This window comes from Aspergillus tubingensis (genome assembly GCF_013340325.1).
Source record: "Aspergillus tubingensis WU-2223L DNA, scaffold_12, whole genome shotgun sequence".
Lineage (NCBI taxonomy): Eukaryota > Fungi > Ascomycota > Eurotiomycetes > Eurotiales > Aspergillaceae > Aspergillus > Aspergillus tubingensis.
The window spans coordinates 175,311-192,912 of record NW_023336286.1 but is presented as its reverse complement, the minus strand read 5'-3'; the positions used below and the strand labels follow the sequence as shown (position 1 = coordinate 192,912).

The 17,602-nt window shown below is 50.8% G+C and overlaps 6 protein-coding genes across 6 annotated transcripts; 2 read left to right on the top strand and 4 right to left on the bottom strand.

Annotated features, from left to right (window-relative positions):
* Positions 1–4,009: 4,009 nt before the first annotated feature.
* On the bottom strand, positions 4,010–6,177 carry AtWU_10123 (peroxisomal copper amine oxidase; the record flags this gene model as incomplete). Its single annotated transcript, XM_035505228.1, has 3 exons — positions 4,010–4,359; positions 4,417–5,667; positions 5,724–6,177. The coding sequence occupies 3 exons, from the start codon at positions 6,175–6,177 to the stop codon at positions 4,010–4,012; spliced, it is 2,055 nt and encodes a 684-aa protein (XP_035361121.1).
* Positions 6,178–7,410: 1,233 nt separating this feature from the next.
* On the bottom strand, positions 7,411–8,968 carry AtWU_10122 (CCR4-NOT core DEDD family RNase subunit POP2; the record flags this gene model as incomplete). The annotated part of the gene is made up of 2 exons (XM_035505227.1): positions 7,411–8,388; positions 8,480–8,968. The coding sequence occupies 2 exons, from the start codon at positions 8,966–8,968 to the stop codon at positions 7,411–7,413; spliced, it is 1,467 nt and encodes a 488-aa protein (XP_035361120.1).
* Positions 8,969–9,364: 396 nt separating this feature from the next.
* On the top strand, positions 9,365–9,677 carry AtWU_10121 (NADH dehydrogenase [ubiquinone] 1 beta subcomplex subunit 3; the record flags this gene model as incomplete). Its single annotated transcript, XM_035505226.1, has 2 exons — positions 9,365–9,459; positions 9,518–9,677. 2 exons carry the CDS (start codon positions 9,365–9,367, stop codon positions 9,675–9,677), a joined length of 255 nt encoding a protein of 84 aa, XP_035361119.1.
* Positions 9,678–10,190: 513 nt separating this feature from the next.
* On the bottom strand, positions 10,191–11,747 carry AtWU_10120 (WD40 repeat domain-containing protein; the record flags this gene model as incomplete). Its single annotated transcript, XM_035505225.1, has 1 exon — positions 10,191–11,747. The coding sequence occupies one exon, from the start codon at positions 11,745–11,747 to the stop codon at positions 10,191–10,193; it is 1,557 nt and encodes a 518-aa protein (XP_035361118.1).
* Positions 11,748–12,201: 454 nt separating this feature from the next.
* Positions 12,202–14,242, bottom strand: AtWU_10119 (acyl--CoA ligase; the record flags this gene model as incomplete). Its single annotated transcript, XM_035505224.1, has 6 exons — positions 12,202–12,531; positions 12,595–12,917; positions 12,969–13,131; positions 13,196–13,471; positions 13,530–13,910; positions 13,967–14,242. The coding sequence occupies 6 exons, from the start codon at positions 14,240–14,242 to the stop codon at positions 12,202–12,204; spliced, it is 1,749 nt and encodes a 582-aa protein (XP_035361117.1).
* Positions 14,243–16,737: 2,495 nt separating this feature from the next.
* On the top strand, positions 16,738–17,602 carry AtWU_10118 (EXPERA domain-containing protein; the record flags this gene model as incomplete). The annotated part of the gene is made up of 4 exons (XM_035505223.1): positions 16,738–16,948; positions 17,004–17,167; positions 17,228–17,462; positions 17,520–17,602. The coding sequence occupies 4 exons, from the start codon at positions 16,738–16,740 to the stop codon at positions 17,600–17,602; spliced, it is 693 nt and encodes a 230-aa protein (XP_035361116.1).

Genomic DNA, 17,602 nt, shown 5'->3' with positions numbered 1-17,602 from the left:
TGTCATCTGACGATTTCCCAAGATTGCAAATCCCCGCATACATGAACGTGGATTATGAACTGTCTGTCTTCTTATCCGCCACCTGGAAAGCTAGCATGCTCCCACGTCTGATCGCTCCTTGGGTGATGAACGGGATGTCTTGGAGAAATGCGTCTCCGCGTTGTCGCTGTATGTATCTATATCCACGAAATAGAATCTTGCGCAGCTTGTTGGAAAGTTCGTAAAATGATGTCTCATTCGATCAACTGCGAGGTTCCCTGACAAGCTTAGCATGAGGGAGCATCAACCAGAGATATATCAGTCGAGGAAAAGCAACAGTGAGGACGAGCTTCGATGGTGGTTAATAATGTGCGATTCACGAAGCCAGCAGTATCGTTTGGAGTCAGACAAACAAGGGTATAAAAGGAGACGGCACAGACAAAACACTGGCAGGAGAGCAGATAGGGCGCCCGTTGACAGTAGCCAGCGCACTGTTCTGTACCTTTCTTGTCGGACGAGTGAAAGCAGCTCCATTGAGTTGCTTGGCCGAACCAGCTTCCAAGCATATATCTGGCTGTATGTCCTGATTTCTTCGTTCACCCGAAGATGTAGATATCGAAAGACGCCGTCTCAGGGAGATCATATACTCCCCCACCAGCCTGAATGCGTCAAGGCCAGACGCCGTCCAGATCAAGATGCAGTATGCACTGGAGAGGATGACGTGGACGATTGATACGAAGGATATGGCAGGTTGAAAACAAATCTCTTTTCTCCGATATGGCTGTTGGCACAATAACTAGGAATATTGGGATGAGAAGAGTTCAGTGTTGTTGGTTGGATGTGCTGCGCAACGTCTTGCCTTGAGTGAACGCAGGCCTGACTGTTCTTGAACCTGGAGCATCTCCGTTCATACCCGAATAGCGTGCTCTGTGTAACTTGACTCGTTTCTGATCTTTCTAGCGTCGCTTGTCTTGACTTGACGTTTATCTCTCACCGTGGCACTGTTTTTGTCCTCGGTGTTTCGTTTCTTGGAGTTATTCTTAGACGTCTGCGAGATCCAACGGAGTGGATACGGCATCACTTGCCAGATCGGACCCAATCTCTCTCATTAGTATCTGTAGCATCATTGGGTACAGATTGACGCGCGTAAGCCCAACTTGGTTGGGACACATCCAACTGAAGTGTGGCGTTTCCAGACTCATAGCCTCTGAGTTGGAATGGAAGTCATGACGCAGGATTGAGTATCGTCCTGACTATATCAAATGAACAAGAAACACAATAAAACTCGAGATAGAACCACCGATTGAAGGAGCGCGCATATCGAAACCAACCGCAACGTTGAGCCCTACCCATTCATGCTGACGCCAGGATGTGCTCCTGGAGATATCCACCTCTAAGTCAGCGGTAGTTGAATCATTGATGTTGAAGAAAGCTTCATTTGATTCGACAAACGCACTTCATAGTACTTATGTGCCCTGGAACCAGAACCAAATACCAGTTCCTCCACAGAGTATCGTGATAGTCCTTGTCTGTTTCGGTAACGACTAGCCTTGTACAACTACAAGCTCTTCAAGTCAAGGCTTTTCTTTCTGGTCGCAACCAGCAACCTTTTGGCGCATTCTGATGGTATGTCATGATGGCTTTGATGAAATTGGACGTTGAGCGGGGAGGTTTCTCAAAGACACATTTCTCAAGTCATGAGGCGATAATGACATAGTTGGATCTTATGCTTTTCCAAACAAAGAACGAGTGACACAGGCTTATTTGAAGAGGCCTATGGGAAACGATGTATGCACGAGAATGTATCCAGCATCATGGACTGAAGCCTTCCAGAATCCATTGCCCTTTCTTCTTAGTATCGACAGGCAAGTTATGCTGTCGGGTAGTCTCTCGTACTGTATAATTAGACAGTAAAAGTACCGATCTGCCCGGCATCGTTGACGGTGACTGCCTCCGCGGCAGACGCGTCACCGTAAGACTCTTCTGCAGTAGACATCTCCACGGGTTGTTCCCACTGATCCGTGTCCATGGTCATCTCCATGGTAAGGTCTAGTAAGTGAGAGTGAGATGGGATATGTATGATGGGAGAGATTGGCGAGAAATGGAAGATAGAAGTCGGGAGAAAGAAGATCGGAAAGGTGCAGTTGTAGCAACAGCACCGTTGGCTGGTAGTCCAGTCAAGGGTATTGAGCATGATGAAGGTTGCTCAAAGACTGATCACATTATCAGAGATGCATAGAGATAGAACATGAGAAAATGGTCTTGTGCTAGACCCTGCCGTGATGATCTTCCCTCGTGATATAGAGACAGGGAAGTGGCAAGATGCGTTGTGTCTTTCTCGGTCTTCGTATGCCATTGCGTTGGGGAGATAGAGATTCAGTAAAGCCTCAGTATACCCTGGCTTCCGAGTGTTCCCCTGACAGCTATGTGTATGGTGGTCTCCCGCCGAAATTCATTGAATCGTTGCGATAGTTGGTAAGTCGAAGCCATGTGAGTAATTTAAGGCGGGACCCTCAATCAAGCGAACCCCATTGCAACAGCCGAAGCTCAAAGCTACCAGCCTAGCTTGTCTCTGCGGACCTGGCGACCGCACCATCACCACGCCGATTGATGGGTTTATATTCATCCTCCCCATGTTACAAGCGATACGGGTGATATGCAGCATTATACATGTCCGCTATCACGGTCACGATATCATCGACAACGTGATATATTCCATTTCACAGAGACATCATGAAGGCGTCATTGAAGCACGCATCGACCATGACCAAGTAGCTCGATGGTGCTCTGGCCTTGACGCCATTGGAAGTTGAGCATCGCGGCTATACCAGTTCCCTGGCAGATTAGAGCGAGAAAGCTAAGGAAAGCGTTATATGGGAACGAACGACAGAAAGTATCCGAAGCTCCGCAATATCGTGAGAAGATTAAGAATGGATATAGGTCCCTTCATGGTGTAAGAGTGAAGTGGTGACTTGCATGGCAGGATATATCAGACCCTTTGAGTAGGATGGAACAGGGAGTATTCCAGCACACAATAGAGAAGTCCAACAATGAAGAGGAAAAGTAGGAAGTCTAATATATCAAAGAAGATGCTTGCAGGATGCTGCTTGTGTCGATGGTGCGATGAGGTATATATAAGATGGAAATGAGTATATACGTTGATGATGCTGATGGAAGTGTGAGGATGAAAGAGGTGAGGAGGAAAGGAAGAGAGGGAGAGGAGAAGCGAGCTTCTTATAGAAGAGGCACAGCGAGAATCAGCTGATGTAATTAACAGCCATGAATGTGAAGCGGCTGGTGAAGAACCACCTTCATACAATACGCGACGTGTATAGAATCATTGAGCACAGGGAATCGTAAAGTAAAAGTCGCAGTGAGTGCACATTATTTGACTGTGTGATGCAATTCCATGGCTAAATGCCAAGGGAAGCATGCACCAGTACCTGGCCATGGACCAAGTAGCTTTCAAGAATATAGATAAATTCAGCAATACCAGGTAATTTGAAAAGGGCATGAGTGGGGTAGTGAACATGTGTGCGAAGGCAGCAAAATTTGTGATTCGGAGATTTCCATAAAATAATCTGCCAGCGTGAATCGGGACCCCGTGTCCGTTAATACTGCTGCGTCACTATTGCAAGAGTACGAAGTGACCGGGCAAGCTTCACAGACTGGGTCGTTAGCCAATTCACATTAGGTTTAGGAATGAAAACGGAAATCTGTGTAAAATTTGTCATAGAATCAATGTTGTGGGAAAGGCAATTTGTACGGATTTGATATGTGTGCCACCAGTTGTAGGACTCCACGTTCAGGTCAACCAAAAAGAAGCACAGGGCATCAATCAAGTTACTTACTGGGAAGTAATCTACAGGCTAAACCACTACAAGGCAAATGATTTCAGAAAATCCTATTCCAAAAGCTAACTAAAATGCTAGTAAAACAAAAGCCATGATGGGAATCATACAAAGATACCTTCACAAAGAGGGAAGAGAAGGAAAAAAAAAAAAGAAAGAAAGAAAAAGAAACATGCAAACTAGACCTGAACACTAGATCCATCACTCTTCTTACAAGAAGAGCATGCTCCAGCGCCAGCAGCAACCTGCGACGGTGTGCGAGCAAAACTAGGAGGAACATCCAAGGCAGGGTTCCTCGCAAAGAAGTGTCTCGGACGGAGAAGCAAAGTCATTGGCTCAGCAGGCATGATGGGGTAGTCTTCAGGGGAGGGGAAGTGCGTAAGGCCAAACGTATGCCACAGGACGACGTCCGTGTTGTCGATAGAGGAGTTCGGACCAGCGGCTTCAATCCACGCCGGCAGGCCGTGGGATGGTTCACCAGAGGTCTGGGGTACGTGGCGACCGGCGGGGTGAATCTGGTCATCGGAGTCTTTATTTGGAAGTTAGTGAAACAGTTCCATTATGAAAGGTAATGGTAGGCACTTACACTTAGTGACATGCACGGCATGTCTAGCGAATCCAGCCCGTTTCCAGACCAAACTACCTGCCTTGGGGAGCAAGGGAGGTACTTCACGGCTGACAAGCTTGTAGCAGACGGGCTTCTTGCTGTGGGGGTTCAGCTTGTTGGTGTTGGCAATCTCCCAGGTTCTGGACGTGTTGCCGTCATAGTCGGACATTGCTTCGAGAGGCGTAGTGTACTTCGTCTTCTTAGCGTAGAATGCGTTTCCGTACGGGTTCTCTGCACTTCCGACCTCGGCTTCACTGCGAGTTGCGTCGACTTGGAAGACCGTGTTGTTGGGTCCGTCGACGTTGGCGTCCACACGCAGACAGAAGAGGTGCTGGTGGTTGTGTGCGTTGACGCCAGGGTAGACCTCAGTTCCCCAGCCCTTGGTGTCCTCGCCAGGGTTCATGGCGTAGGTGTTCAAAATACCGGTGAGTTTGATATCGAGCTGGATAGTACCATCCTGGTGGAAGATCCAGTAGACGCAGTACTCGTAGTTGGCGGCAGTGAAGATGTGGGAGATGACTAGCTTCCGACCACGGGTTACAATCACAGACTCATCGCGGAAGTCAGTGTGCTTGAAGAGAATGCCGGCGTCTTCTTCGTGAATACAGATGGCGTTCTTGACAATGGTGCTAGCACCTGCGCGGTTGACAAAAGCAGCATCCATGTAGTGGATAGCACCCTTGCAGTCGCAGCCGAGGGACAGACTGTTGGTCATATAGCCACCACCATACTCTCCCAAGTCGAAAGCGTGCTTGCGCTGATGAGGGTGCTCAGGGTTTCCATAGGGGACGACCATCTCCGCAAGAGACAGACGGTAGAACACAGGACGGACATTTCCATTGTCATTGAAGGTGATGTTGTTCAAGACGATACCCTCACGGTAGTTGAAACCAACGTGAATGTTCCACTTCTGCCAGTCGATAGTACGTCCGTTGATGCCGAAAGAAACGCCCTCTGGCTGCGTGATGTGAATGGGCTTGATATCTGTCCTGTAACTGCCCTCTTTCTCAATTGAAGCCGGGTGGTAGTTGTTGGGAGGCGCCTTGCTGATGGGCCTCCGCACCGGCGGGATGTCGATATGAATGACTTGCTTGGTCTCCGCGTTAAAGATAGGGCAGAAGTCCAGAGGATACGTGTATTGAGAATCGTCAATGTGCGGACGGTAGTACATGAGAGCCTGCTGCAGACGGACACCATTTCCAAAGCGCTCGTCGTAGCCGATTGTCCAAGCTGCAGGTGAGTTAGCATCATGCAAGTCCACAACCTGTCGTCGGACGACAACTTACGATCACAGTAAACCTTGTACATATCCTCCTTCGGAATGCCGATGATCGCACACTGCTCAATGACCTTGGGGTCCTTGCGAACAATCGACTCGACCTCCTGCAAGTCTTCCATGGTGATCAAAGGTTGCACGCCAGGCGTGTGTTCCCATCTCACGATCTTCTTCTCATCAAGGTCGACAATTCCATCGTAGACCTTGCCGCCCGGCGCAATGGCAACGACGTCGGCCGCACGAGTGGGACGGGGAGCCTTCTGCGGGTTCTCCAGCCATGCCATCATCTCCGCCTTGCGGGGCTCATACAGGGTGACCGCATTGAAGTTGACCTTGCCGTATTCCTTGCGGATAAGGGCGACAGCGGCGTCGATTTCCACCGTCGAGAGAGGGTCTAAAGGGTGAGGAGGGGGAGAAGTAGCTTGGACCTGATGGGTCAGCTGTTGAAGGCGCTCGAGAACCATGATGAAGGAGCGGTGTAATGCAAGCGCTCGGAATTATCTCTTAAAAAAGTGAGTCCTTGGTGTGCAGTAGAAAGTATGGGAGAGGTAAAAGTATATGTTTTCCTCAGTTGGAAAATAAACCGGCGACCTGGCCAGTTGGACGGTAGGACGAAAATGAAGAAGTAAAGTGATGCTACCACCCAGACTGTGTGAAACCATAGTCGACACAGAGGGGCACAACCCACCTTATAAGCAGCGAGCGCATGGCTGCACGAGCGCATTGCCAGAGGAGGATATGATTGTACAGCACGACCGCTGCACCACCGATAAGATACGCCTCGATAAGCACGCCCGGATTCCTTGCCCCGAAGCGGTCTAGTGCCACCTACTTCTCCGCTACGACTCAAAGCGGCAATCGGAACCTTGTCTACGACTACCGGTGAGATAGGCTACCCTGGATTCGCAGACTGACCCGAGCGTCGGCCTGGAAGGGTCCGATCTAGGCGTCGGATGTGGTTGCCCCTATCAGGCTCATCAAGGGATGGACAGTCTTGGTTCGAGTCCCCCCTCCCGATGCAAGATCAGCAGACCGATCGCGGACGGGGTAATACAACGCGTTCTGCATCACTGCCAGGCTGTCATTGAGCCACAAAGGCTGAAGTGGGTCTGAGCTACTGACAAGATAGTTTAATAATGCTAATTATTAACATGTCTATCATAGAGGCAAAGTAGATTCCCAACCAGTTCTACCTACGGGGATAGAAACGGACGCTTAACGAAATAATGCTTGACGTAGATCACATTCCAGCCGGAGACGAACACCATACACCTATTGCAAACACCCACCTCCAAGGCAATACGAAGGCACTGCAGGCGATGAACTCCTTGAAACGGACCGAAAAACAGAAAACACTAGCAAACAAGACAATGCACCAAGAAACACAACCGATGCCACATGCTATGTACATCCATCACATCATATAGATTCCTTGCCATCTCTGCCGAAAGCAACATGACAAACAGGTGAAAAGTAATCAGAACCGCCGGCTAAGGTTCAATGGAGAAAAGTGACCGTGGATCCGGGTGCTGTTGCCAGATCCAACCGGTCAGGAGTAGGAGCCTATACAAGCAAGAGAGCAAAGAGTCAGGGAAAATGTACCTAAACGTAGACAATATCTCGAACTCCCCGAACCTGATCTAACACCAAATATTGAAAGGAGATAATACCAAGACAGCCAGACGAACCGACGAGCCTCATGACTTGGCAAGCTGAAATTGCCCCAGGACGCCGCCAGTGGCACCAGGTGTCATCGTATGGGGTGTTTGGCTGCCCAGGTGACCGGCATTGGGGGTGCTTGGCGTGCCGGTAGCCGAGTAGATTGTGGCGCCGTTGAGATTGGGAGTCTGATGTGGCTGCATGTGGTACAGCAAAGCCGGCATCTGACCGTTCAAGCCCCAAATCTGACCCGAGTATTTCGACTCGTCGATGCTGCCGTTGAAGACGAGTTGGCGCATCTTCCAGTAGATCTCACCCGTCACGAGAGAGTCCGACCCTGCCTGATGAGCGATGCCGACGCGCTTGACACCGAGCTCATCCGCAATGTCTTGCAGACCCGACTTCTGTCCGAGATTAGTGAGGATTTGAGCAGCGGCTGGCGTTAACGGAGAGTCGTTTACAGCCTGATTGCGTCCTGCATGTTTCATCAAATATTTGATATCATACAGCGACGGGAAGAAGATCTTGAGGAGTTTGTGGAATTCCTCTTCATTCTCGGGAAGAGGTTTGCAGAGCATAATCTTCATAAGGTATCCGAAATCATAGCCGGAGTGGAAAGAGACCCAATGGACATCTTCCAGAAGGACGAGCCCCGAGCTGATCAGAAGAGCACCAAACTCGAATGGGTCGATTCCGTTTTTCTCATGCATAGAGAAATCGATACCCGCCTTGGCCAGCATCGCCGTCGACTCTTGTGCGTACATATCTTCCTCCAACGAAAACCGGAAGTTGAACTGCCATGTGCACGGCGCAGGGACGAGGCTGTTTCCGAGAGGCTGGCCATTCGCATCCGTAGCGTTGGGCGGGGGTACCTCGCCTTCGGCAGAAAACAAAGTGATACCGAGCTGGATCATTTTCAGGAGATCGACGTTACACCGGAGAGTTTGATAGTGATAATCTGCTTTATTCGTGAACGCTCCCATTGGACGTGCGACGATACCGGGGAACTCGGTGTCCTGGGCCTTGGTTAGCGTCCCTCATCTCCCAGTAAAAGGAGCCGAGCAACTTCATAATTTCCCAGCTCCACAGCTAGCTGCATCATCTTACCATGCTGATGTAGGGATACTTCTCGACGAACTGTCGCAGGATGGCCATTTCCTGAGCCAGATTGTGGCTCCATACGTCACGTATCCGCGTCTTCACCGCACCGGCCTTGGCCTCGAGCGCCAGTCGGCCATCGTGAGTCTGATGTAATTGCTGCTGTTGCATCTGCGCGCCTCGTGCGAAGCCCATCTGGGCGGCGTGGCTGGCGAGTCCGGTGCCGCCTCCATCCCCGGCACTCGCGAACCCTGCGACGGACATACCATTTGCGATACCGGTGCCGGACAGTGTAAACGGATTGATATTTGTGTTCGGGTTTCCGGCGGCAAAACCGGGGTGACCACCGAGAGATGGAGGAGGGAGGGCTGAGTTGGCCGACTGGGCATGGGCCGGGTGATGTTGGGCTTGCTGCTGTTGCTGGAGATGGGCTTGCTGTAGGTGGGTATAGGAAGCTGTTAGGCCAGTAGGCCCGTATCGGCCGACGGGAGGGGGCATGTTGAAAGGCAGCGATGAGAGAGCTGATCAACCGTCACGCATCTGAGATTGGGATGAACGATGAGTTGAAGCGAAGTGGAGGGGGGTCGGTCGGCTCTTTTCGCGCTGGGCTCTGGGACGGACGGGCTCATCCTCGCCGGCGAAGAAGGCGGACAGCTGCGGTTGCTGGATCCGGACTAGTGCGCCAAGCCCCCAGTCCTCGCTCGAACTCCCTCGTTTCCGTACAGCTTCAACTTCCTCTGTTTCCGCCTGGCTTCATTCTCGCGCCACCACCCCCGGTTTCTCGTCCATTGTCTGTCCGGACCCTGCGGATCTCGGTCTCATTTTCCTGAATATTCGATCCGCCATCTAACTAACCACCAACTCACCTCCTCATCCACCGCCAATCCGCTCACCATGGCTCCCAACCCCACCGGATTTGACATCAACGAATTCAAGGCCGCCGCCCACCCCCGGTCGGCCTGGGCCAAGAAGGACCCCTGGGCTCGCTAGTACGCTACATCCACCGCCGACTCAATAATTACGTGTTGTACTGACTATTTACCCCAGCGAGGCCTGGAGATACACCGGTCCCTTCAGCCGCATCAACCGTTTCAAGCGCATCTTCCCTGGCTTCGGCATTGCCAGCGTTGCTTTCGCCGGTTACTGCGCCTACGAGCACTTCTTCCTGAAGGATGACCACCACCACCACGGCGAGGGCCACCACTGAATCACGATCAAGGGAAGCGTAAGTGCGGAGTTGGAAGAAAGAAGCCGACATGCGATGGAAAAAAGATGAAGGATACCCCGGATTGCTGAGATCAATGGCATCCGTACGTGATTAGAGGGTCACAATGTGTGGTGTACAAGCGGGAGAAGGGATTGTCGATTCGATTGGGATAGATTTCTTGTCTCATTATCATGAATGACCCTTAGCTCTCTACAGACGGCGCTTGGGTTGTTTCATTTGTCGGGTGTACATAGTAACTGTTATTTATCACATCAAGTGCATTTTGTTCAAACCTTCTGGAAGTTAGGCTGTGTAGGTATTCGACATTACTCAGCATAGCGATTAACTAAACTATGAATTACCAGTAATAGTACTGCTTGCTATGTATCATAATGCCAGCCAGGAAACTGTTGATTAAGTGAGAACTAAACATGGTCATAAATTGCATTAATACGCCGATATCTCGGAAATCCGCATCTATACAGGCTTTTTGGTCTAATCATCATGAAAACCTTACTCCTCAAATACCAGAGAAATACCGTCATCACCGGCGGTAACAACCCGCTTACCATCCGAGCTCTGCACAAAGGCCATAATACCGCCGGATTGTTCACCCTCCGAGTTCTCAACAAGACCCAAGTGGCCCTTCCATTCCTTCAACAAACCCTGGGCAGCAGCCGCAGTTCCTCCACGGGCATCCCAGCGTCTGACAACACCATCCATACCCACGGAGGTGAGCAGCCACGGTTGGCCTTGACCGGCCGTCGCGGCTGCCAGCGGACTGGGACGAGGCAAGGGGGTGGCAGGAGCACGGCTCTGCAGGAACTCAACCTTAACCACGGCGCCCTCGTGCGCCTCCTTGATGTGACGGCGGACGGCGAAGCGATGGGCAGCGTCGAACAGGGCGATCGAGCCATCCACGGAGCCAGCCGCAAGAAGAGTCAGAGGAGGGGAGGAGAAAGAAAGAGTCTCGACACCGTCACTCTGGGCCTGGAGAGAGGCGAGCAGGGTACCCGCAGCAGAGGCAGTCGCCTGTGAAGCAGCACCCTTGCCCTTCGCCTTGGAAGCAGCGCCGCCAGCCGGCGCCAAACGGGGAAGACCGACCACCTTGATGTTGCCCTCGGCACCACCAACAGCGGCAATAGCACCACCCGGGGAGATGGCGATGGAGTACAGGCCACCCTCGACGGCGAAGCGCTGGTCCTCCGCAGTCAGACCGACGACAGCGCTAGTACCTGGGGAGTAAGAGACGCCAGCGGCGGCAGCGTCGCCAAAGACATCGTAAACGTAGAAGCTACCGTCCTCGGAGACGGTCGCCAGCAGCTTTCCATCGGGGGTCCAGGCACCCGCAGTGCAGGATCCGGTGTGTTGGAAGAAAGACTGAATGATGGAGATGGGAGCAGCGGTATCGCGGGGGTCGATGCGGAACACCCAAGCGCTACCGTCGTTGGCACCCAGAGCAATGATGTTGCTCTTCTCCTCGTTGCCCTTCTCGCAAGGGCAGACAGCAACCCAATTGATCTCCTCCACTTCTTGAACCTCCGCGAGGAACTGCCATGCGAGCCCGGTACCCTGGGGTGTAGTATCACGGTAAGCGCGCAGCTTGCCGTCCATTCCTGCCGTGATAACGAACTCGCCCTTGGGTTCTGTGAAGGCGACGGCGTTCACGGTGTCGGAGTGGCCATCAAGCTTGAGGAGGGGCTGGAGAGAATCCCGCTCGCGCCTGGGTTGCGGATCCGACTCGTAGCTGCGGGGAAGGACAGGGCGCTCCTCATTCGGCGTCGAATCGAAGATATAAGCGGAATCGTCTCCGGAGCCAGTGATGACAATGTTGTTATGGATGGGGTGCTGAGCAATGCAGAAAACGGAGTCGTTGTGGCTATCGAAATGGGCGGCGGAGTCATTCTGCAGGGTGATTTCTTGTTCTTCGTAGCTCATGGGCTGATCGCCATCCTCATCTTCGCCATCGGACTCCATGGGGTGGTCCTCATCACGGTTGATAACCTCATCAGCTTCATCGGCATCAACGTAGGCGTCGTCGTCGGCGCGGTGAGGATCTTGCGACGACATGGTGATGTAAATATGAACTGCGGGGTTGCACCGAACGCAGGGGATGTGTTGTTTTTGGTGGTGGAAGTGTTAGAGAGGAAGTTTCAGGTGAGGAACAGCTTGCGACCGTCCGATTATAAATATTCAAGAGAAATGTGCAAGAACGACAGAGGGCGACGTCCGAAGAGTGAGTATTATTTTTTTTCGGTGCTGATCAATCTTCCCGATCAACCCCCGCTTAGAAATTCGATTCTTTCCCCGCGATGGATGCAAACACAGCAAACATCCGTTCAAGGGGGTCACTAAGAACTGACCATAAAGCATCCCATCTACTGTTTGTATCTTATCTAAAGGACAATCTGGTAAATGAGATCTTATCTATTATATAAAATGTTTATATCCATAGGAGGGAACGCGCTGGGACCAAATTTTCTGCAGCGTACCGCTCGCACATCATGCCAAAGTATAAGCATGCCTACAGCTTGGAACCAGCCTTTCTCCTTGCCTCCTTCTCTTGATCGCGAAGCATCCGACGCAGAATCTTACCACTAGGACTCTTGGGAATGGCATCGATGAAGCGAACGCCGCCCTTGAGCCACTTGTGTCGGGCTTTGTGCTCTTCAACATGCTTCTTGATCGATTGGATAGCCTCTTCGTCACTGCCACGGAAAGAAGGTGACTTGACCACGATGGCCTTGGGGATTTCTCCAGCCGCCTCGTCGGGGATGGCGATGACAGCACAATCAGCAACGGCGGGGTGGGTAAGAAGGTGAGCCTCCAGTTCGGCTGGAGCCACTTGTAATCCCTGTTCATTTCCGTCGGTTACCTCGCGAACTTTTTGTAAGAGGACGAATCAGTGAAAACATACCTTGACCTTAATGAGCTCCTTTATACGGTCGACAATGAATATATGCTCCGTCTTCTTGGGGCCCACGCGGACCACAGCTTCGTCACCGGTTCGCATCCACCCGTCCTCAAAGGTCTCCCGGTTCGCCTTCTCGTTATTTAGGTAACCCAAGACGACACTTGGGCTGCGGACCACCAGTTCACCAGGCGTGTCGTAGTCTGTGATCTCCTTCCCCTCTGGGGTCACAATGCGCATTTCAACGCCAGCAAGGAGGGTGCCAGATGAACCCAAGTAGACGTCCGTTGGGTGGGTCGAGCACACCACAGTTGATGTCTCAGTCAGACCTGCGCGTCCATGTCAGTGCGAGACACTAGTTGTCCTAGAGGAATGCGTACCGTATCCTTGCCGAATTATTACATTCGGGTAAAGTTTTTGGAAGTCTTCAGCTGTTTCCACACCCAAGGGCGCAGCACCAGTGAAAATACTCCTGATTGAGCTTAGGTTGTATTTCGCGCAAGTTTCGTGGTTGCGGAGCATGTTGATGATAATCGGAGGGACCTATTAGAGTTACTCAATTAGACCCATCGCGGAACAGTGCTTGCGTGTGAGCAGAATTACTGACCAGGAACAGTGACGAGATCTTGAAGTTCTGAATGGAAGCTAGATATAGATCCAATTCGAACTTTGGTAAAACAACGGCCTGGTCGCCTCTGAATGGAGAAGCATGGCATATGACCACCAGGCAATAGATGTGGCTCTGAGGAAGCAGGCACAATGCCACCTCGGTGTGGTTGCCTTGGGTTCCGGGAGCCCTGAGGTAGTCGCGCCAAGTGCCCTCAAATGCTTGGATTTGGAGCACATTTGCTATTACATTGCGATGAGAGATCATGACACCTTTCTAGTATGGAGGTCAGATGCGATCAGTCACATAAAATTTCCTGGATGTTCTGACTCACAGGCAACCCGGATGTGCCACTGGAATAGCATAGGAAGGCTGTCCGCCGAGAACCCTCTCCGGCGGCCCAGTTCAGTCTCTCGACCTTGGGGAGTGACTTTCCCTCTTCAATGAACTGCGAGACTGTCTTGAATTGTGCTGGAGCCTTGACTCCGGGGGTGAGTTGTGGTGGGACTTCCAACAGGTATATGCGATCCTTGGGCAACCCAGCGAGGGATGCGGCCTCGAGAGCGGTCTGTAGGAGAGGGAGACATGTGAACAAAGCCTTAGCCTTGGAATCTAGCAGCTGATACTTGAGCTCAGCAGCTGAGTAGGCTGCGTTAGCCGGGGAGACCAGTCCCCCCAGCTGGTGGACGGCCCATGACAGTGGCAAGGTGTCGACCTAGGAAGAAAACTGGTGAGCTAAGACGCTGTAGCGACCTGGGGCTTGAGACTCACAGTGTTCAAACTGAAGATTGCTAACGTCTTATCCCATTCGGTGCCTGTGTTTGGCTTCCAGTTAAGCTCCTTAGACAGAGCGCGAGACAGGTAATCAACACGATCCACCACTTCTAGTGCGGAGAAGCTTTTCCCGGTAATGCCGCAAGTGAAAGGGTCCCGTGAGTAACCCAGCGGATTCCGCCCATACAAGTCTGTAAGCATGAATTCACTGAGCGGAATATTGTCCGGGATAGGCGGCAAAGTGCCTGCCTCTTTAGGAGGTAGGAAGACCATCGTGTCGTGGGGTGTGAGGTTCTCAGCTCTCTGTAGGAACGTGGGTATATTCAGAGGCGGATTTCGCGGGACAAAACGCAGGAGGGAGAGTGATCAAGGATGGGTGAATAGAGGAAGAAATAATGGGGGAGGAGTCACGATCGGCGTGGGGGAGCCGTATATAAGTTACCGGTGAACTCCAAAAGCTACCAGCGATGTGCGGGGAAAGCTTCTATGGTTGAGGGGGGATGGGCCGAGGCTTCAATAACTTACATCAATAATTTGCGGTACCCCTGAGGCTTGCCGGGGATTATTACGACTCTCCAGAAAATGGGATTAGGCTTGCCATGGAGGATCGTAAAACTTTTCCGGAAGACACTCACCGCGACTCCTTTAGTCATTAATGACAATCTTGGAGCATACAACTGACACATAACACCTTGCAGCTACATCTCCTTGCTGCTCGGACATACTATAACCGAGGGCCGACTGGGGGCGACTAAAAAGTAACTAAGTAATAGAAGCAGACGCCCCAGAAATTAGATAGGCCGGTCGCCGGTCGGGGTGATCTGCAGCCCCACACGCGCTTGTGTGGCTTAACGGCTTTTTGCCTCTGCCACCGGGTCACACAATTGTTGCGCATACATCATCATCCAGGACATTAATCTTTTCTCCTCTTCAATCAACGGGTCGAATTGAGTTGACACTCTATCCGGAAGCATGACATCAATCGGTGGGTGCGGGAGCCGCGGGCTGTGCATTGCCGGTACCACCCTTTACTTTGAAGTGTGCATTGTCCCAGACGGTCCAGACTTTCCCCCACACCCTAACTCTCTGGGTCATGGGTTCATCGGCTCTTACCCGATGGCATCCTGGTCGATAGTTTAGCCAAGTTAGTAGGTATTCTGCAGCAGTATTACTTGCTCCTACTAAAGGTAGTCTATTCAGCTGCTCCCTGTCAATTTCCTAAATTGTTCAGTGTATCACGTAGTCATACCAAGTCAATATGTCACTGAGGAAGACCAATGTACTTCTACTTAGGGTACTTGAGGGATTCCACTCAACTGTTCTCTGCCATTTTCCTAAAGCATCCAGTGTATCACGGAGTCATACCATGTCAACAGTTACTGAGAAATAACAACTAAAACAAGTAACTAAATCCCTTTTACACTGTATACACTGAGCCTCATGTGTGCTCACCAGAACACTATTAATATTCTCTCTTCATCCTCATCCACTCCATATCCTCACAAACAGAGAACTCACCTCATAATCTACTCCTCATCACTGTCTCCCCTCATCCATCAAACATCATCCATTCAAAATCCACAAACCCATCAAACCACCCAACCACCCAACCACCCTAACATCAACACTAAACTATACCAAAATGCCAGACAGAGTATACACCTTTCCCCCAACAACCTGCTCAGCATGCCACCAGAAAGGCCACTCAATAATGCAGTGCCCCATTCCACGCTGCATGAGATGTGATTGTGTCGGTCATTCTATGAGATACTGTCCTATGCAGAGATGTGCCAAATGTAATGGCAAGGGACACGATAAGCGGGATTGCCCTGTTTGAGTTGAGACGAGAAAGACTGGTAGTCATGTGGTAGTTTGAGGCGATATGTTGCACTCGGTTCTTTCATCGTTATTTTGGAGTTCACTTTGTAAAGTGGAGAGTATGGCCATTCTGAGAGGGATTGGGATTGGGAGTTGGACTATGTCTCTCCATTTGTGGATTTTATGGTGGAATTTCGGGTTTATACTTTGCTGTTGAGGAATCAGTGATAGGATGATTGCCAACGGGCCTTGACATGGTGCGGGCTTTCCGATTATCTTGATAAAGCTGTCTGTGACAAGTCTGTCTCAAGCCCTGACATTAGCCACGTATGTAATCGAGTAGAAGAATGAGAAAGTTACTAATAATAACATGCCGCAGTTATGTAAAGATTCAATAAGCCAGAGTGTATCTGTTCAAAAGCTAACAGCGTGGACTAAGTACAACCCGTCATTACCTGCGCCGTCCTTTTTTATAGCATGAGAATTAAGCCTCTTTGAATCACTGTAACTGCCTATTTCGTTCGTTGATGAGAAGAAACCTGAGGTAACTGTACTTCCCGTCGTATTTCAATAAGACAAATTTCTAGCTAAAATGCGCACGCAGAGTCAGCACTTGCAAAGAGCTAAACTCGTCGAGGACGCCTAATGCTGCAGCTAACTCCAACCATGGATTGAGTTTAATTCTATTCTTGGCTAACAGTACCTGAACAAACCAGATCTACCAAGCCAGTAAGCCAAGAACACTCCACTCAGCATGCAAGGTATTAGCAATAGCGTGTAAGGGATAGGGGTAGTAGTGTATAGAGTGGTGTCAGCGAACAGGCGGAGATCCCGAGCCGTTCCTCGGAGTCCGCGCGTTCCGCCCGTACACACGCTATAGGCTTCATAGTATAAAGCCATCTGTGTGAACTGCTACTGGCTGCAGACAACACTACAAAGACTCAAGCAAAATGGATAATGCTACAGATGTCATCCACAGTTACTATCCGTCTTCGGTATATCTGCCGCATTATGTAACCAACGAGAGTTCGGCTCTATCGCTGGTTGCTCAATTTGCTGTGCTATGGGCTTTGGTGCTGGGTATCGCATCTGTCTACATTTGCCGTCCGCGAAAGTCAGTGTCTCGAGCCGACCAGTTTGCGTTCATTTGGATGTGCTTTAGTAAGTGGAGCTGTCTTCGCTTGTGTTTGAAATATATGTTAATGAGGAGAAACAGCGGGATGCATACATCTATTCTTTGAAAGTTACTTCGTGGTCTACCACAAGTCCCTAGCCGGCTCGCACACTTTATTCGGCCAGCTCTGGAAGGAATATTCCCTTTCTGACTCTCGCTATCTCACCTCGGATTCATTCCTCGTTTCCATGGAGGCTGTCACTGCTGTAAGTCCTTACATCCGACAACCCGACACCAATCAACTCACCATAAACTGTTGCGTATAGTTCTGCTGGGGCCCTCTCGCATTTACTATCGCATACTGCATCGCCACGCAGCATCCAGCCCGACATGTCCTGCAGCTCATTGTCTCCGTAGGCCAGGTCTACGGAGATGTACTCTACTACGCTACGAGCATGTTCGACCTCTATTACCATGGAGTGTCTTTTTGTCGTCCTGAAGGCTACTATTTCTGGTTCTATTACTTTTTCATGAACTTTATCTGGCTTGCTGCTGGTACTTGTGAGTTTCATCGCATTGCTTTCTGAGTAAAATGTCAGGTTGCTAATCGTATTGCAGATTTTGCGTACGACAGCGCGGTGGAGGTCACGCGTGGTATGAAGAAGTTAAGCGAAATGGACGGGAGGCGCAAGAACAATTAG